Raw genomic sequence first — 19,670 nt, 5'->3', positions numbered from 1 at the left:
CACTTACTTGACTTGACGGCTGATATGCATAGTATGGAGAGATATCAGTGACTTTTTCCCTTTGTCTGACTTTTTTTAGTGTGATTTCGTTTTTCTCTTGCTTTCCTTGTTTTTCAGATCCGTGGCCATCATGTGGCTCAGCTGGATCCGCTTGGAATTCTGGATGCAGACTTGGATTCGTTTGTTCCATCTGACTTAATCACTACGATCGATAAACTTGGTGCGTACACTGTATGCCTTATTATTTGCAATGGTCATTTTTCTCTTTTGTCTCATTGGGCTGAAATGATTTAATAAGACATTTCAGGGAAGCTTCTACCTTTTCTGTTTGCTGGCATCATGAAATAGTTTCTTTGGGCATTTGTAAGGAGGCTCAAATTTCAGGAAAATGCAGTTTCTACTCTGAGATCACAGATGGGTTTCCTGTACCTTCACCTTCTGATGAACGATGATTATAAACACTTTATAGAAAACTCAGATCTTTTAATTAATAATTAAATTAATACTATATCAATACATTAGTCTAAGATTCTGGTAAATTACTTTTATACCATTATGCTTGATATTTATTTTGACTGGGGCCATCTGAAAGCTAGTCAATAGGAAAAACAAGCAACAAACAAAATGCTGGATAGAGGAACTTAGGGTAAATTTCATACCAAATTTGAATTCTAGCCTCTGATACATATTCCATCTGTATAATGTGAAGTGTATTTGAAATTATCAGAAGGAAACATGGAAACTGTAGAATTCTTGACTTGTGTATAGAATTCAATGGTGATCATTTTAGTTTCCTGCTGGAGGAGTGTGATACACTCAGGTCTGCTTTTGCAAAGGTTGTTCTGGTTGCTAAGAGGGCATGTCTTTGAGAAATTGCACTGATCAATTTCTTTGCTCCTCTCTGCTTGAATAGAGAAACATCTGATTGATTTTTCTCTACTCTTCAATCTACCTGGTTTATTTAAAAGGTGGTTTTCTACTTGATAAAGACACTGAATTGATTTTTCTTTGATAGGTAGGGAAGCTTTCTGGACCAGACGTAAAATGGAGTGCAAGTAATAGATAAAACACATTCTGATTAATTTTTCTGTAAGTGCATCTACTGCCTCTTTGCTGCTGTGTTTTCTATTTCTGGTGGTAGGGAAAGAAGCATTTCTGACCCTTGATCATGTAAAGGCATTGGAGTGCTTAAGACTGTAAATAGAGGTGCTTACACAAATCAGGGGTTCTCTTTGAAGTTTGTCAGCTTTAATTAAAGGAAAGTACCTACTAGAAAATACATTAGACATTTACTGAGTAAATATAATTTGTTTGGAGCATGGGCGATTTCTAGTACAAATTTCTTTGAAGTGTACAGATAGTTCAGTACAGAGTGTTGTGACTGGTCAGAAAGTGTCGTACTGAAGCGCTCATGAGGATAGGAAAAATATTCTAGACCTCTGACTGAGATGGGGTGTTTTGTCTGGGAGTGTAACTGTGGTGATATTTCAGTTTGCAAGGGGAAAATTTCTACCCTAGTCTTGAAAAAGAGACATAAAAGCATTTTATTTTATGATTTTTCTTTGTGTTTTCTTTGTACTGTCTACTGGTTTCCTTTTGAGAAACCTTCAGGTAAGAAGTTTCTTCTGGGAGTTGCTTGTAAAAATGCAGCTAGTTACAGGTGTATCTGCTGCACAATTCAGGTTATGGAATTGCTTTCAGGAAATCTTGGATTTCAGTAGGGTTGTGTCTCTTTAAACATGAGGTGATGCTTCAGTAAATACGCGGTGCTGCTGTACAAAGCACAGATGCTTTGTGTGTGCCCAAATCACTCCTGTACGTGTTCTGTTTTTTGCATGACAGAACATGAAAAGTCCGTGAAGTCTTAGGATGTCAAAGGGGAAAAAAAAATAGGATCTTAGTACTGCATTGTTTCAAATGACACTAAAGGCCCTGTCATCCTGTGACCCTCCCCCTCCTCCTTCCCCTCCCTGCCTTGTTTAGCACTATAGAAAACCAGAATTAATTTGATGCTGGAAAAGCCTATTATGGTATAAAAAAGAAGAAACAGTGGTACACAAACACTTTTTTTTTGTTCACTTCAGATATGACATTTGTATTTATTGTTAAAATTATTATTATTAAAAACAAAATAAATATTTTAAACATTATTTTAAATATATATTATCTTTAAAACACAAACTGTGTTATTACTGACAGTGCTTGTATAATAAAAGTGGTGGCAATGCAGTCTTGTGGCCTGACTCCGACTCTAAATGCTAAGTTCCGTTATTGTTTCATCTTTAAATTGCCTTTTCACTTTCATCTTCAGAAAATTCATTTAACAGGGAATATGGAGCACTGTTCTATATTGATGTAAGAGTTCTGTGCAGGCTGTCATATCAGTGTTAAAGTGGGTGCCTGCAGCTTATCCAGAACCAAGGTAAAGAGTTCAAAATTAAAAACACAGAAACTATAATTTTAAAATATTCTTAACATGTGCACACACACATACATAATTTTTGTGTATAATAGGTTTCCATAACTGTATGTAATGTGCATTATAGGTTTTATACATTTACTTCTTAGATTTTTAAGAAGCTGTCTTTTTCTTTCTTCGTTTAAGAGGTCTAGATTAAACTTCGTCATGCAAAGTCCTTAACTTGCATTGATACCAGTCTTTCAGTCTTGTCTGTTGTGTGTTTTAGCTCTTGAAACTGCATAATAGTTAAATGTTTTATTAAACCATATTCTCAGCCAGAACAATTTTAAATATGTCTAAATCAGGATGAGACAATACACTTAAACAAGCCCTTGTTTTAGTTGGGAGCGTGTGTATGCGGAAATCTCTCTCCTTTATAAGGGGTTGCCGACTGGGAAGCAGAGCTGTACGGGTTATTACATGGCCATTTCAAACTAACTTCCCTGTGAAGAAGAGGAGATTGAATGGAGATACTTTGGAAGTTACACACATTACATTGAATGTGTCAATATCTCTCTTAGGCTGTCTATTAACGTTGTATAAATTAGTATGCTTCTAACCAACTGTTTTTGTCTGTGAAAAGTGGTTCTTTTTGTGTTTGTTGTTCTTAAAAGAACGAGGAAGAAATCCCAATCGTTAGTTATTTCACTAAACAGTGAAGTGCAAAATATAATATGGAGAATTCATGGCACATGTACTAACATATTGAAATATAAAAAGGCTTGGGTGATATTAATTTCAGTTGTTCTATCTGAGCATTTAAAAAATAATGGTTTGGTACTTCTAATCAAACAATAACGGCTTAATTAAAACATTTGTTTTTAAGATCCGGACTCAAATGCATTGTACCAATGGATGCCTCCAAAATATTCGCACTTCCATGTTTTAATCTGGTACCTTCTTTCTTAATATTGTTTTATTAAACTTAATCCATGGTGGATTGAAAAAACAATGCTGGTTTCCTTTTTTTCTCTTGCCCTACTTTGCAAATTGATAATGTACCTTTTGCAGGGTTTTATGGTTTGCATGAATCAGATTTGGACAAAGTCTTTCAGCTGCCTACAACCACCTTCATAGGAGGAAATGAGAACAGCCTGTCTTTACGAGAGATCATCAAACGGCTGGAGGTCAGTGGGATGTTTTGTGATTTGTGCTTGTTTTCACCCAAACAGAAGTGAATGTTTTCTGGTCGTCAGTCACATAAAACCCCCTTACAATTTGTCAGTTATTAATTGAGCATGTAAAGAATTCAAATGACATTAGAAATAACCCTTCTACTGTTTGTAGAGATGGCAGCACCATTAGTTTCATTGCCTGGATATCTGAAATATATAGATGAAGGATGAGTATAAAAGAAGTGAATATGGTAGAATACTAATTCAGGCCCTAGATCTGTAAAGAGCTGACCTTGTTTAGAAGGAGTAGAGCCTTTAGAACTTGTTTTTCAAGTGTCCTACCACAGATAAAACACCTTTGCCTACAGTACTTGGGATGTGCAGGGGTTGCTCTCAGAGCCCTAGCTTTACTGAGACTTTTACCTGGATGGAAGTATGAGGGTTGGGTACCACCAAATTAGTGAAAGCCCAGCTGTAGCTTGTAGATGAGGATGGTCCTTGTTTTTCGTCCCCAGTTCCTTTCCTAGAGTTTCATTTTCTGACAGGTGGTATGGTTATGCCATGTGAAGTCATCAAAGGTAAACTAATTTAAAGCACAATTCAAAGGAATAGTTATAATTAGATGGGAACTCCAAATAGCAAAACAGCAAGTAGGAATGGTAATGAATTTGTAAACTACTGAGTTATTAAGTACTGGATATTACCGATTTTGCTTGTTCCAGGGTCTGGGAGGATTCAAGTTGCAGAGATTTCCGTTGCATGGTAATGAAATCCATTGGACTAAAAAGGGCTAGGAGTGAGGAAATATTTTAAAGGATGAAATACAGAACTGAGTTGTAAGAATGTGAAAAATAGAAGTGAAGTAAAGTAATTACTGAATCTAAAAGAGTTCATGGCTTTGACCTGTTGCAAGTGTGAGAGAATGTGTTGATCTGCATGTTTGACTATGACATCAGCTTAGCTGAAGCACAGTCAGTTGTTAATTCACATAATCTCTGTACATTTGAGCCCTGTATTTGCTTTTTGTTTTTTACACTTTTGCACATGTCTGTGCTGAAACTTTCAAGAGATAATCCTTAAAAATGTAGTGTGCAAATAAATGGACAAAATCAATAGCAAAATCTAAAAGCCTTAAGGAACTGATTTGTGTTAAAGAGAAATAACCCTCTGGTTTCCCTCTTCAGTCCTTTGGATTTTTTTTTTTTAATTGAAATGAACATTAAATTCCTTTTTGGAGGCAGTAGAGAGCACATACTACGTGTTCAGAGTGGTTTTGTCTCAGATTAAACTCACAATAAGTCTTACTTCCATTGACTTGTATTTTAGACCCATTTTTGTGGTGAAATATTGTTTTTAAGTTAAGAAAAGGAACATTTCAAAAATGCAACATGGAGATAAAATTTCTGAAGTGCCTTTTTATTTTTCCCTGTCCTTTCTCTGCTCTCAGCTGCTTGGATTCCTTTTCAGATATCCAGTCTTCTGAGACTTGACAATTATCAGATAATTTGCATGGGGCTACAGAGCCTTCTCATTGTCTTTAGTGTTTGATTACATTTAAGAAAGACAGTAAATTTTGATAAATTACTTGAAATCTTTGCTGGTGCATCTAAAGACTCTATAGCCTAGAACAGCAGCGAGTTAGGTGAAATATGACAGTCAGTTTAAGGCAGGTTTACTGGTCTACTTTGAATATGTTACCAAATGAGAATCCTCCAGATTCAAAGTTTTGAAATGTTGCTTTGTAGAGAAAGCTTTCTGGCATAAAACTAGATTTGGTAAAATAATTCATGTACTTACAGGATTACTGTGGGTAAGATATAGTGGAAGAGGAAAAAGACAAGATAGCTTTCAGAAGAATAATATGTACAGCAAGTATAATTCAAAAACTATTTTTGTTTCTTTGTGGCCCATTAACTCCTAAAGCTTCTGTGTTGGTGTTTTCACATCCTAGAATACCTACTGCCAACACATCGGCTTGGAGTTCATGTTCATCAATGATGTGGAGCAGTGCCAGTGGATCCGGCAGAAGTTTGAGACACCGGGAGTTATGAAGTTTACTAATGAGGAGAAAAGGACTTTGTTGGCAAGGCTGGTGCGCTCCATGAGGTACGCTGGGACAGCGCTGGGAAACAGCTCTGTGACTGCTGGGTGCAACTGCTGTGGTCTGCAAACTGCTGAGGGGGAGCTGGAGAGTCTCAGTGAAACCTGGAGTACAGGAGGGTGTAGTTAACCTGGCTGTGGTACCAAAGGGAAGTGAGTACTGTGAGGTATGTCAGAGTCTGTGTAGTGGCTTTTAGTGTCCTATTTTCTTAAAAGGCAGGTTGTGTTGTGTAACACTTGTGCAGCCTTTAGGGGCATATCTGGCAGTGTTTTCATTGGCTTGCAGAGATAAGCTGGGGAAAAAAATTGTTTCAACAGACTAGTAATATGCCTCTGTGTGAAAGATTCATAACCTGTTTCAGAAAATAGGAGTCAGAATAACATTGGATACTGATCTTCTGCTATATTCTATCTATTGCACATCTCTCTAGTAGCAGATGATCAAAGGAGGCCATCCTAACAGTCAGCTCAAGGGGAATTTTTAGATGGATGAAATGTTGACATGAGCGTTGTTTGACTCACTGGAAAGCTACCAGTGCTTTTGGAGACCTCTGCCAAGATGGGGCTGGATTTGAGAGGCATAATGTCATTTCAAGTCCTGTTTTTGCCCTTTTGAGGTATGCCAAGATGTGCTGTACCGCTGCATGACCTGGCAGCAGGAGTTTAGGTCTCTGCAATTTATGAAAGCATGTTTGGAAACAGCATATTGATTGTTCCTGTTGTGGCTGTCTGTACAGAAATACTGTGATCCCAGAGACTGAATTACCCTCTCACCCCTAGAACGAGACTGTCTTCTCAGGCAAAAGATTTATTCTGATTCTTATGATGTGAAACAGTTTGCATATCCTTTGATAAATACGAGAGTTAGAGATTTATAGAGACACATTTTTGATTAAGCGTCTATGTTCAAAGACTTACAAATTAAGTGCTCAGTGGAAGTGTTAGAAGATATTTTTGCCTGGTGTTTTGTTTTCCAATATTATAGCAAGGTTGTTTTTCTAGTTAAAAGTTTCATTTAAACAGAAAACAAGTTACTTAATGGTCAAGTAAATGTTGCACTTGAGTAAGTTTGTTTAACAAGCGCTCAGCATGAACCCTCTCCCTTTATCTTGAGACAAGAATTTACACTTTCTTTCCTGCCTGTCTAAGCTGTGGAAAGATCTGGGGTTTCTAGTAGCATGAAAAAGCTGAATTTTGATCTTCTGCCAAATTAATTGTCTGCTGAAAATGGAGAAAAAAAAAAAAAAATTACATAAATTTCTATTCAGCTACCCCTAGTGTACTTTTTTTGGTCTGAAAATGATCAAGAAAAAGGATCTGGTTTTGTGGAAAATGTCGTGCTCTTGAGATTCATGGCTTTGTAAAGCAGATAGTCAGAATTTTGCTCAAGAATTCAGTTTTCCAAAATATTCATTCCAAGTACTACATAGTTCAGGTACTTGAAACTGAATTTTAAATTAGGATTTCTCATCCTTTGTGGTGTTCACTGATAAGTTATTGAAAAAAGGGTCATTTTTATCTCTTCCTTCTGTAAAATACTCCCTGTGTATCTTTGTTCTATACTGTGTATGCATTAGTAACTGATTGTGTAGTCTGATCTGGGCATTGTCTTTCACCTGTGCGGGGTCAAGTGTTTCTAGATCATCCCTTGTGAGAGCAACCATCTTTCATAAGGCTTTCCACTCACTGGGTACCGAATCCATGTGGTGACAGCGGATGCGCTGCCAGCCCTTATGAGCTCAGGGTGGCACACAGGGGACTTGCAACACGTGACTGTGGAATATTGCAGTTCTGCACACCTAGTGGCAGTTTGCCTCAAATAATCAACTTTCTGCTTGTCCAATACCGTCTTGATTTGCAGCTGCAAAGAGAAGGCAAACAGCGTGTACACCACTTCGCTTTGCCCTGTAGGACCTGATGTTCACATGCGGCCCCACTTTCAGTTTAGATAAACTGGCTCAGCCCCGCAGACTTCCCTGAGGAATTCTGGCTGCATAGCTCAGCTGAGGGTCTGCCCGGTTGCTTAGATGCCTGAATTGTAAGGGTATTGATGGGTGAGCTAAGGAGAGTCTTTTGGCAACTCTTCATTTCACTGCTTTTAGGACTTCGATCTAAAGAGGTAAATGTCAGTGTTCTGAGTGAGGAATAAGCTGAGTATTAATGGATTATGGCAGTGTTATGAGTTCAGGCATTGCACAGATGATGTAACCAACACAGTTATTTTCATGAAGATGTATTTTCTTTGCTTTTTGTATCTCCAAGCTTTACAATATATAATCCTTTCAGCATTTATTAAAAGGTACTTTTTAACCACTCACATTGCCCCTGGCCCAAATGCATTAAAGAGTGAAAGAACGTGGAGCTGTCAGGAATTGACATCTTTCTCCTGCTGCAGCCGAGGCAGAGATACCAGTGTCCTAGTTCTTGGCACATTACCAACTGTTACATCACATGGTCTGAGGAGCTCTGCCATTGAATAGGACCTATGAAATAGGTGTGCTTTGTACTGTATTTCTACAAGTATTTAATTCCAGAAAATATGGGTTCTCTGTTATGTCTTCTTCAATCCATAGAAGAGACTTCTGTGGTGTTACTCTGCCTTCCCAGTGGTCAGTATACATTTTGTGTACATGGGAAGGAGCAGAGTTTAACTTGGGAACTGAATTTTGTCTGAGGTGGAGATTCTCCCTCCTGTTTGAATGGTTTTCAAGTCCTGGTAAATGCCTCCCAGATGGAAGAGAAAGAAGACTTAATTCTCTCCTATGTCTCCCTCCTTACATGTGACTTACTTCTAGAGCCCTTAAAACATGCATTCACAGACGTTTTAAAACAGTGTAATGTAATTATAGTTTCTAAAATATGTTTGACAATAAGCGTTCTCTACATTATCTTAATGCAAACACTCTCTCTTGGTTTTTGTGTTTCTTTTTGGCAAAGATTTGAAGACTTCCTTGCTCGCAAGTGGTCTTCCGAAAAGAGATTTGGTTTGGAAGGATGTGAAGTTATGATTCCTGCACTTAAGACCATCATTGATAAATCCAGTGAAATGGGAATTGAATATGTTATAATGGGGATGCCTCATAGGTAATGTCAATGGAAACCTCCAACAAATGGGCTTATTGTCTTAAGACAAGTTTCAGGTTCTAGAATTTTATAATGCCAGAGTGGCAAGAGTCAGTCATAGCGAGTCATGGGAACACAGAACTGTAACAAAGGTCTGTCAGTGGGAGGTGACAGGTGTCTCAGGGAAATGCTGGTAAAACTCTCCACGGTGGACTTTGGACCTGCAAGCAGATGTGGCAGCAGCTGTGGTGTCTGTCCCATTTCAGAGAGTCTAGAACTGAGAAAGCTTGTTGAGATAGTATCAAACTTGCTTTTGCAGTCTGCCTTAATTAAATAATTATTAACATCATCCTCTTAAAACTGCCAGATAGCTGCAAAATTCATTGCTCATACTTGAATAACTAGGTGTTATGAAATGTCTATGGGAATGCATTGGAGGGACTTTGCAATGGGAGGAGAAGGGTACAATGAAGGGTTTCAGGTTCAAAAGTTTGAAATGAACTTCTTACTTGCGAATTTCTGACAGAGGTGGCTTGCTGATTTTATAAGTTCTATGCTGTTAACTCTGTTATTACCATTTCTGAGACATAACTATGTTTGGAATTTTCTTAGGGGTAGGCTCAATGTATTGGCTAACGTAATCCGAAAAGAGCTGGAGCAGATCTTCTGTCAGTTTGATCCCAAACTTGAAGCAGCTGATGAGGTAAGATGCTTTTTCAGTAGATCTGTATAGAGAGGTCAACATTCAAGGTAGTTTTTAGTCATTTTGGTCATGGTTATTATGCAAATAGCATTATCAGCTGCTGAAATGCATTGTCCTCTTTTCTAGTTTGAAGAATACGATTCAGTGAAATTTCTTCACAAATTTAAAGACTATACTGTACCTCTAACATGCAGAAGGTGTTTTAGGAATGACTGTAATAAGTTCAAGGTCATTTGACTGAGTTCCTAACTTTTAAGTATCTTTCCTTGTTTTATATAAATGAAATTAGCATCAATATTATGTAAATATGTAAATATCCAATACTGGATAGCAACACTAAGATGATAAATTAGGAACAGTGTTCCAGTTTGAAAGTGTGGTGTCAAACCCATAGTACGTACTGATGTGCAGTTCGCTAGATGTGTTTTGCAGACTGAAGCACAAGTTTTAGGTGTAGTCAATGCAGCTGGTATGAATGACATTCCTGAATCGTGTCTGTGTCTTGCACATTAGGGATCTGGGGATGTAAAATATCATCTGGGAATGTACCATGAGAGGATCAACCGAGCAACAAACAAGAAAATCACTCTGTCCCTGATGGCTAACCCTTCTCACTTGGAAGCAGTTGATCCTGTTGTGCAGGGGAAGACAAAAGCCGAACAGTTTTATCGAGGGGATACGGCAGGGAAAAAGGTAAATATTGTTTAACATAATAACTCTTAATCATAGTTTTCCTTATTATTTTTAATAAAAATACTTTACCAGTAGTTTTGTGTCACAGAATCTTCCTCTTTTCCTCCTTCAGAAATGAAGTTTATCACCTATTGAAGTAGGTAAGGTTTTTGACGTGGTACCTCAAGGTTAACTTCAGGAAGTAGGCTTGACACTTTCTCTCATTTGCAAACTGAGCAAAGGCAGCAGAATGCTGATAAGTCTATGGTTTATTATAAAAATACATTTATGTTTTATAAGCACTACAGAAATATGGAAGAAAGAAATCCTGCTGAGACACTTAAACTGCAGTTTTGCTTTCTAATATATGTGTGGATATGTGTGTATAATCCTCTGTAGGTTATGTCCATATTATTACATGGGGATGCTGCCTTTGCAGGACAAGGAGTGGTTTATGAAACGTTTCATCTTAGTGACCTCCCATCCTACACCACAAATGGCACTATTCATGTTGTGGTCAACAACCAGGTAACAAGTAGTGCATTTTCCAGTCAATTTGTCTGCTGAATAGTTACTAGTGCATTTCCTCTTATTCTTATTTGTTATTAGCTGGGTGCTTTGTCTCCTCTGTTTATTAGAATGGTTAGGATGTTCCTGAAAACGATCATAGTATCTGGCAACTCTGAGTGGATATCTACATCTACCTATCACCTACGTTTATTTCATTCATTGTGTAACACTTGATGGGTTAGGTTTGCTTTGTTTTGTTTTTAAGGGAGCAAAAAGCAGCTAGCTAGCCAAAATGAAAAGCTGATTCTACTGCTGTGTAAATTACTATTAAGTGAAAGCCTCAAGCATTCAAAATTATTTTAATAGAAGTTTCTGGAATTTTTAGATTGGCTTCACCACAGACCCCCGTATGGCCCGTTCATCTCCGTATCCTACTGATGTTGCTCGTGTAGTCAATGCTCCCATTTTTCATGTGAATGCTGATGACCCTGAAGCAGTGATGTATGTGTGCAGTGTAGCTGCAGAATGGCGAAACACCTTCAATAAAGATGTGGTGGTTGACTTGGTACGTCTTGGTTTTCTTAACTTGTCATTTTGTGTATTAGTTCTACTCTCTTTTCTGTGGCTTAGAAGGCCAGTCAAGAAACATTTTTTCTTTTAAAAGGCCTTTAGTTTCTTCTTTTAAAAAAAAAAAAAAAAGGTAAACAAACAACTAACAGGCCCGCAAGTATCCAGAAATGGTTTTACCATAAACCTCCTAAAATCTCTGTAAAACTGAAATGGAAAGATGTAATTTTACATTTTTCCTTACCAAGAGAAAAAATTTTTCCCTTTGTAGGTTTGTTACCGTAGGAGGGGGCACAATGAAATGGATGAACCGATGTTCACGCAGCCTCTAATGTACAAGCAGATCCATAAGCAGGTGCCAGTGCTGAAGAAATATGCTGACAAACTGATTGCAGATGGGACTGTGACACTGCAGGAGTTTGAGGTACATGGTAACAAGTTGAAGCTGTCAGGAGGAAGACACAACTGTCACTATATGCTGCCCACTTAAAAACCTGCTCTTTCATTACCATGTCGTCTTCACCCTTTAACACTATCTGATGCAATTTGGTTTGGATTTTTGTGTAAAATATATAGTATTGTTGTAACAAAAGCAATGGAAGTGCTGTGAAGTAATTGATATGTATTGCACAGAAAAATATTTCCTTCAGTTCTGAGATTTCTAAAAGGTGATCAGCTGTGAATGTTGGAGATGGAGGCATTTGTTCATGTCTTTATTCAGCAGTAAAACAGTATTTAAATGCTCATAGGTATAACTGTAGCTTCATATTTATAATCTTGGCAGGCTTGTATCCAGCCGTAATGCAATAAAATCAATTTAACCTTTTTATTTTCTTGCAATAATTCAACTAAGTTCAGAGATCATTTGAAATATTCCAGAAGGAAGAAGTCTGAAGTCTGGTGCCTGTATTAAGTTAGTTAAGTCTTTACCTTAATCTTTTTGAAAATGAAATGTGTGGAGAGCAGATGCAACGAAGGACCTTTGGAGAAGGTGTGGCTAGCTATGTAGTGACACGGTATTGCAGATCAATAACCAACCTGTTTGTGTAGGTGCATTCTGTTATCTGCAAGAATGATCACAGCTCATGCAGAACCAGCTACTTTGAATCATTGTAAGGGTAGCCATTTGTAGCACAGGCTTTGGTGAGTGGATCCAAGATCCTGGATGGATGTTTTGCTGTACAAACTGAGCTCAGAATTGCTGTTAAAGATTAACTAGCTCAAGAACTTGAGTGTGCTCTTAGATTGAAACATAGATACTACAGAGGCATTCTGCCTCTAGAGAATATGGCTTAGTATTTGTTGCCATTGACAGATGTAGCCAGCAGATTCTTAGCTGGACTCTCCTAACCAGACCAGTGTCCTAGGAGGTCCTTTTCTAGTCTTCAGGGGCTTCTGTAGCAAAAAGCATGAGAGCTATATAATGCTGATCTTAGAAGTATGACTGTAAATTATATTTGGTGCTTCAGTTCTGTCCCATTCTAGAGTAATGGTTGCAACTTCAGCTCTTGGTACTCTCCTCTGTAACACCTGTCCAATTAACTAAATAATTTATTTAGAATAATGGGGGCAAAGATGTTTCTCAAAGGAAATTTGATCCTAGATAAAATGAAGTTGTTTGCATAATTGTAACTAAATTTTCTTCTGGAGTTAAATAACTGGTTTTATTGTACTGAATGATAAGTATCATCTGTGAGATTCAGAGGTGTTATGCTTATCTGTTTTAAAAATAAAGTTTTTGTTCTACAGGAAGAAATTGCGAAGTATGATAGAATATGTGAAGAAGCATATACTAGATCTAAGGATAATAAAATCCTACATATCAAGCACTGGCTTGATTCACCTTGGCCTGGTAAGAGGTGTCCTTTCACTTGTCCTAGTGTTAATATTATTGTGCTTTTATTTTGAGTCCATATTCTAGGTCTCTTAAATGTTTTTTATCAAGCAGTGTTCCTTTAAAATAATGTATGTGACCTTTGTTTTGCCAATTAGTAGTAAATGAAACATTCTGCCAGATTACCTTAAAAGAGATGCTTTTCTTAAAAAACATGCAAAGTGAGGTGTGACTTTGAAAAAGATGTCTTTTCAGTTTAGCAGAGAAGTGTTTTTCCTGTAACAATAACTGTGCCTTCAGAAAGAAGAGTATGTGTCATGCTCTTTGATTTGTTGTTGTTGTTGAGGGATTGAGGGATATGCCATTTATTGGCTGCCTCTGCCCACATAGTTGGACTTCACAGGGAGTGAAAGCAGAAAAAAGGCAGATCATTGTGTGCCTGTAAGATCGAGTTTTGTCATACAGACAATCAAAATGATTGTAGCTCCAAGTGAAAGGTGAACAACTAGGCTTAGGCTGCTGCAGAGAATGTCTTTTAAGAGTTGTGAGTTTTTAAATAAAATGTAGATTGTGTAGGTATCTGTTAACCTTGAACATCTCACCAAATATTTTACTTCCAGGATTCTTTAACATGGATGGAGAACCCAAGAGCATGTCTTGTCCTCCAACTGGCATTTCGGAAGACCTGCTGACTCACATTGGCAATGTAGCTAGTTCAGTGCCAGTCAAAGACTTCAAAATACATGCAGGTCAGCTGGAGTCTTTGTTTCTCTTGCTCAGATTTTATATTTCTGCACACGAATTGCTATTGGGCCATTTCCAAAAGAGGAAAATGCCTGTGACTTTTATTTTAACTCTTCCATCTTATGGGCAAGGAGAATGTGAATTAAGGTCCTGCTGCTTGTTCTCAGCATAATGTTTTTTCAGTATCATGCCACTTCTGTTCCCTACCTTGTTAAAACAGATTTTCTTCTGAGGGTGGTAAAAGTCTCTTTGTAATGTTAATAGCTCCTTTCATTCTTCAAGTCCTTGTGGAAAATGCTGCCTCTATGCAGCACGTTTGTGGGACTTACTGTGAAGTAAGGCAGCCATCTCAGGAAGCTTTTTAAATATTTTTTTTAAGACTAAAACAAGTGGTAATTTGAGGTTCACTTAAGACAATTTTCTTGTAGTTAGACAACTTTCTACTCAGGATTATAGCTTGGTCTTTTCAGACCTGGCAACATTGCTGATACACCATGAGCATAATTTTAATACAGCTGAAGGGACTCTGTGTGGGCAATTTAAGGCAGTTTTTCTTTCAACTTGATGCTTAGCATTGATGGTAGCACAAATCTAGTGTTTTCTCAAAAAGTCTTAGCTTTTGGTCTGAAGAGATTCAATTCTGAACTGGGCATCTATTACAGTAAGAGGTTAAATGTGCCAGTCTTGCTGGGGAGCACCTGGTACCGTGTCAAAGTTTTGAGTTAATTCTTCACTCTGTGGTCAGGTTGAAGTCCAGCAGCTCAAAAGGGCACAATAACATGTTAATTCCATGGGGAAATACGGAGACACTATGTTTAGGGATCTTTTTTCTTCTGTTGGCTTGTAGGGAATGTACTTAGGATCAGGAGAAAGAACTTTTTTTCTGTGTAAAATCTCTAGCTAATATTTCTTCTCCAGAGTCAATAATGAAGGAATAAAGTATGTCTGCTGCAGATGTTGTATGTGTTTGTGTTCCTTTAGGACAATTAAACACTGTTACAAGAAATTATGATAGGGCATTCCCAGTTATCAATTGCAAGCTTGTTGAGCTGATGCAATTAATAAATGAACTTTAAAACTCTTCTGCATGTTTGTGCACTTTGTTGTGACACTGATAAATTTGAAATTATAGTTGGCCAATAAAATCTATTATTAAACATTCTAATTAAAAAGGTAAGGTAGTCTGTCTTCAGTAACTTGATTAACCATTGACACTAAGTAACACTTGCCAGTATATAAGATAAATTTATGGTTCAAAGCAAAGTTTAGTCTGCTATATTCTTTTATGGAATTTAAAAGGCCATGAAATTTTAAAAAATGGGAGAATTAGAAGGGGAAGAGCACCTTTGAAGTACTTTGTCTTTCCACTAGAATGAAACAGCTTAATATCTCACAATATTTCAACAAACATTTGGAAGATTCTTTGTTTTATCAAATGTTTAATATATTCTAATGAGAAAATTGTCATTTTTTTTTTTACTTACAATGCAATAATTTACATGAGAGAATAGTTTTATGTGGAAAGAAAGCAGGGTGATTTTTGTAAAAACAGGGAAAGTGACAAAGGGAAATATGGGGAAATAACACATAGGACAGCTTGCCGAGAGTATCGGTGCAGATGTGAAAATAAGATGGTGCCAAGTGTCACTGAATACACAAGACTTATAGCCTCAGAACTGGAAGCACCTGTGTGCAGTTTTGGGTTTATTCCCTTTAAAACTCACAGTATTGCAACCTGGTTTTGGCTTACCATGTTATAGAGTCTTCACTGCAAAAACACAGCTTTTGGTTACCAACGGAAAATCTGCTGGCAGCTGCTACAATTTCCTATTTATATGATATTCATAGTATTGATTAATCTGGCCTGTTTCTCATTGTAACATCTCCATAAGTTCAATAAGACAAATGCCAAGGAAATGAGAGAGAGAAGAAAAAATCATGAACCCTATAGATGATATTTTCAGCTTCCTATAAAACAGTACTTGGTATTAAAGATGTGAAAATAAATCTTTAAGAAGTATTTCACCATGGAGCTTTTTTATTGTCTTCAGTAGTTTCTGAAACAGCCAGTCTTATTTTCTTCTTCTAAAACAAGGTATGAAAATTATGCAGCCCTTCACCTGGGAAACAAGTTGTTTTCCTTTGCTCTCAGTTCAATTTTAGAAGAACAACTTGTAGACCTTATTAGGATCTGTATTTAAATTAGCCAGTGGGGAAGGAAAATGGTGAATGTAATGTGAATATAAAATATCTCTGAAGTAGGTCCATTGATTTTTGACCTTTATTATTCCAATGTAGGACTCTCTCGGATTTTAAGAGCCCGCTTGGAAATGACCAAGAACAGGGTTGTTGACTGGGCCTTAGCAGAATACATGGCTTTTGGCTCCTTTCTGAAAGAAGGGATCCATGTCCGGCTGAGTGGACAGGATGTGGAGAGGGGCACTTTTAGGTGAGTACTGAGAACTGTTAAATGCTGTCCCATACTTAAAGAAACCCCTTGACATTTTTTTAAACAATATAGTGTCCTGTGGGGAAGGGGAAGTTGAGACTATTCAGTATCAATCTGGATGTTAAAGGTTCTGGCAGTCAAGAATAATCAAATCTCCCGTGTCTCTGTAAACACCACTTCAAAGGCAGAACAAATTTTCTTAGATACTTTCTTCCTTCTCTTGCTGAAAAGCAGAAATGTGGGGTTTTTTCTCTTTATTTTTTTCCTGCTTTTAACTAAAAATTCAGCTGCAATCCATCTAATTGCTGAGAAGTAAAAGAAGGGTATTTGCTGCTGCAGATTCTAAGTCTTCTAAATACCATTCCAGTGGTGGTTGTTTGGAACTTGAGTATGCTGTGAACAAACACATTGCTGGTTGGCAAGGCTTTTTAAAGTGAAACAAGATCCTTTGTACTGAGACTTTTAATGACTGGAGCATGAATGAAGACAGAATCTGATCACTTGGTAAAAATATATACAGTTCTGCTGCCTTACCTGACTCTCCATGGAGTGGAATGTTAATGATGTATTTAATTGAAGCCTTTGATGCGAAGCCCATTGCTGGGGGTGAATGAACCAGCAGCTGCACTGTGCTTCATTTTGAATTCTTACAGGAAAGAGAGAAATCTTGGTGCCTGTCTTCTCTGGTACAGTGCTCTGTTTCTGTGCTGAGCTTCATTCGGTATCCAGTTTTTTGGGTTTTCTTCTTTTTGCTCCCATTCTAATGGCACTTTAACAAAATCCTTCAGACAAGACCTGAAAACAAAAGTGAAAATGGGGAGATCCCCACCCTGTTTCCAATTTCTCATCCTCCTTGATTTCATTACTGTGGTCTTGTGAAGCGGTGAGCATCTCCTGGGAGAGGAACACGTGATCATTGTTTAGCAACCTACCCACCTATTTCAGGTGAGTGCTTAGTCAAGTCTAACACACGCTGATAGACTTGTCTTGAGAATATGAATTCTCTGTATTCCCAGTTGTCTCACTGGTGGAAGAGGTTTTTCCAGAACTATTATCCAAATTTCCTTGATCTTTAAGATAAAAACAATTCCTGTGTTGACAGCAATATAAGAAAAACAGAAAAGGAAAACCAAAACAACAACAACAAAAACATGTTTTCAAATAAAATACTATTCAGACTGTTGAAGACTAGCTAACGATTCCTGTGGTATTTGGATTTTATTATTCAGTCTTTTAGAAAAGGAGTAAAAAGACATTCACATAAATTCTTGTGAAGTTCAGAACTGAAACTGATACTGCAGATGTTTGATTTAGAGTAACCTGGTTCTGCTTTAATGCTGGGTTTTGAGTTTGCCTGTTGGGTAGCAGGATCTACAAAATACTAGCACCTGGTGTGATTATGAATTTTTCTAATTATTGTGACAGAGCAGTTCAACGATAAAGGATGAGATTAAAAAAATGGCTTGGACCTGAGGAAGTCAGAGAATATACAACCACTCTCTTAAACAGAAGAGAACACTGGAGAAATGTGGAAGACTAGACCTGTTGTATTGTATTGAGGCTCATTTAATGAGAGGAATGGGTAGAAAAGTTAACTTATGCTGCACACGTATCTAGGAGGTACTGGAGTTCTCTTTAAAGCTGTTCTTGTTTAGCTGTGATTGAGTTTCTTTGTCATTTATAATAAAGGTGAGCAAATGCTGGTGCATTTTTATTGGAAAAAAACACATTTGCAAATGCATATAAAGTATATGTCACACTGTCCTCTCTCTGTACTGAGAAGACCCTTCACTCTCCAGAATCCTTGAACTATATAATATCTCAAATATCTGGAACTAATTGAAGAGGAAGTATCAGCCAGAATTGGGGAAGAACTGCATATATTGCATTGCCCTAATGAAAACAAAATGATGGGAGTGTTTTCACTATTTTGGAGCTTCTGAACTGCTGTCTAGAAACTACTACTTTCTGTCAGTATTCAATCACAGAATGGTTGGGGTTAGAATGGACCTCTGGAGATCATCTAGTCCAACCTACCTGCTAAAGCAGTTCACTCAGAGTAGATTGCACAGGAGTGCATCCAGGCAGGTTTTGAACATCTTCAGAGAAGGAGACTCCACAACCCCTCTGGGCAGCCTGTTCCAGTGCTCTGGCACCCTCAAAGTAAAGAAGTTTCTCCTCATATTCAGTTGGAACCTTCTGTGCTTCAGCCTGTGCCCATTGCGCCTCATCCTCTTGTTGGGCACCACTGAAAGGAGTCTGGTTCCATCCTCTTGACATCCACCCTTGAGATATTTATAAACATTGATGAGATCCCCTCTCAGCCTTCTCTTCTGCAGGCTGAACAGACCCAGCTCTCTCAGCCTTTCCTCATAAGAAAGATGCTCTGTACCCCTAATCATGTTTGTAGCTCTCTGCTGGACTCCCTCCAGTAGTTCCTTGTCCTTCTCAGACTGGAGAGCCCAGAACTGGGCACAGTGCTCCAGATGCGCCCTCACCAGGGCGGAGCAGAGCAGGAGGATAACATCCCTCGACCTGCTGGTCACACTTTCCTTAATGCACCCCAGGATACAGTTGGCCTTCTTGGCCACAAGGGCACATTGTTGACTCATGGTCAACCTGTTGTCAACCAGAACTCCCAAGTCCCAAGCAGTGCTGCCTTCCAGCAGGTCCACCCCTAATCTGTACTGGTGCTTGGGGTTATTGCTCCCCAGGTGCAGGACCCTACGCTTGCCCTTGTTGAAGTTCATTAGGTTCTTCTCTGCCCAGTCCTCCAGCCTGTCCAGGTCCCTCTGGATGGCAGTGCAGCCTTCTGGTGTGTCAGCCCTCCCTTCCAGTTTGGTGTCGTCAGCAAACTTGCTGAGGGTGCACTCAGTCTCTTCATCCAGGTCATTGATGAGCAGGCTGAAGAAGACTGGACCCAGTACTGACCTCTGGGGAACCCCACTAACTACAGGCTTCCAACCAGACTCTGCACCGTTGATCACAGCCCTTGGCTTGCTTTCTTCCTGTTTCACTACTCATCATTATCAATAGACAGATGCTAGATAAAGCTGCAGATAGAAGGACAGGGATCTTTCTCATCATGGAGATGTACTTTGGAGAAGGGAAAGGGGAAAGAGATTGATTCTGTACTGGTTTGATGTCAGTAAACCTGACAATTGCGCAACAGCAATATCTGACTTGTATATCTGTGCATTTCTGGCTGTCCATCAGTGCTCATTGCAATCACCTTTTGCTGGGGAAGCAGAAAGCTTTGTGCTCAAGCAGCTTATTGACTAGGTAGGCCTTCTATCTTTGGCTGAATGAAAAAAATAAAATAACGGGGCAAAAATTATTTCTGCCTAACAGCTGTTTGGTGTGTGTATTTCCCTCATTCTGTCTAATTCTCTCCCTGTGCTGTTCTCCCAAGATTTTTTCTTTTCCTGGCCTTATATTGTTGACTCCTAAAT

General features: G+C 38.3%; 2 protein-coding genes across 5 annotated transcripts in view; both read left to right on the top strand.

The window, feature by feature from the left end:
• The window catches only part of NCOA4 (nuclear receptor coactivator 4), a 397,571-nt gene that overhangs the window by 141,136 nt on the left and 236,765 nt on the right, over window positions 1-19,670 (top strand). The window lies entirely within an intron of this gene.
• Window positions 1-19,670, top strand: part of OGDHL (oxoglutarate dehydrogenase L) — a 56,720-nt gene that overhangs the window by 14,506 nt on the left and 22,544 nt on the right. For 3 of the 4 annotated variants that reach the window (XM_082052834.1, XM_082052836.1, XM_082052835.1), the window contains exons 4-15: window positions 118-220; window positions 3,473-3,588; window positions 5,528-5,682; window positions 8,614-8,760; window positions 9,352-9,442; window positions 9,956-10,135; window positions 10,514-10,642; window positions 11,010-11,189; window positions 11,463-11,615; window positions 12,941-13,043; window positions 13,646-13,774; window positions 16,068-16,218. In XM_082052834.1, the coding sequence (XP_081908960.1) occupies window positions 118-220; window positions 3,473-3,588; window positions 5,528-5,682; window positions 8,614-8,760; window positions 9,352-9,442; window positions 9,956-10,135; window positions 10,514-10,642; window positions 11,010-11,189; window positions 11,463-11,615; window positions 12,941-13,043; window positions 13,646-13,774; window positions 16,068-16,218 (1,637 nt within the window). The remainder of the gene's footprint in view (window positions 1-117; window positions 221-3,472; window positions 3,589-5,527; window positions 5,683-8,613; window positions 8,761-9,351; window positions 9,443-9,955; window positions 10,136-10,513; window positions 10,643-11,009; window positions 11,190-11,462; window positions 11,616-12,940; window positions 13,044-13,645; window positions 13,775-16,067; window positions 16,219-19,670) is intronic. The other variant, XM_082052837.1, reaches the window with a different exon arrangement.

This window comes from Streptopelia decaocto (genome assembly GCF_964273445.1).
Source record: "Streptopelia decaocto genome assembly, chromosome: 5".
Lineage (NCBI taxonomy): Eukaryota > Metazoa > Chordata > Aves > Columbiformes > Columbidae > Streptopelia > Streptopelia decaocto.
Note: the sequence above shows the minus strand (reverse complement) of the source record. Positions and strands in the feature narration are given on the sequence as shown.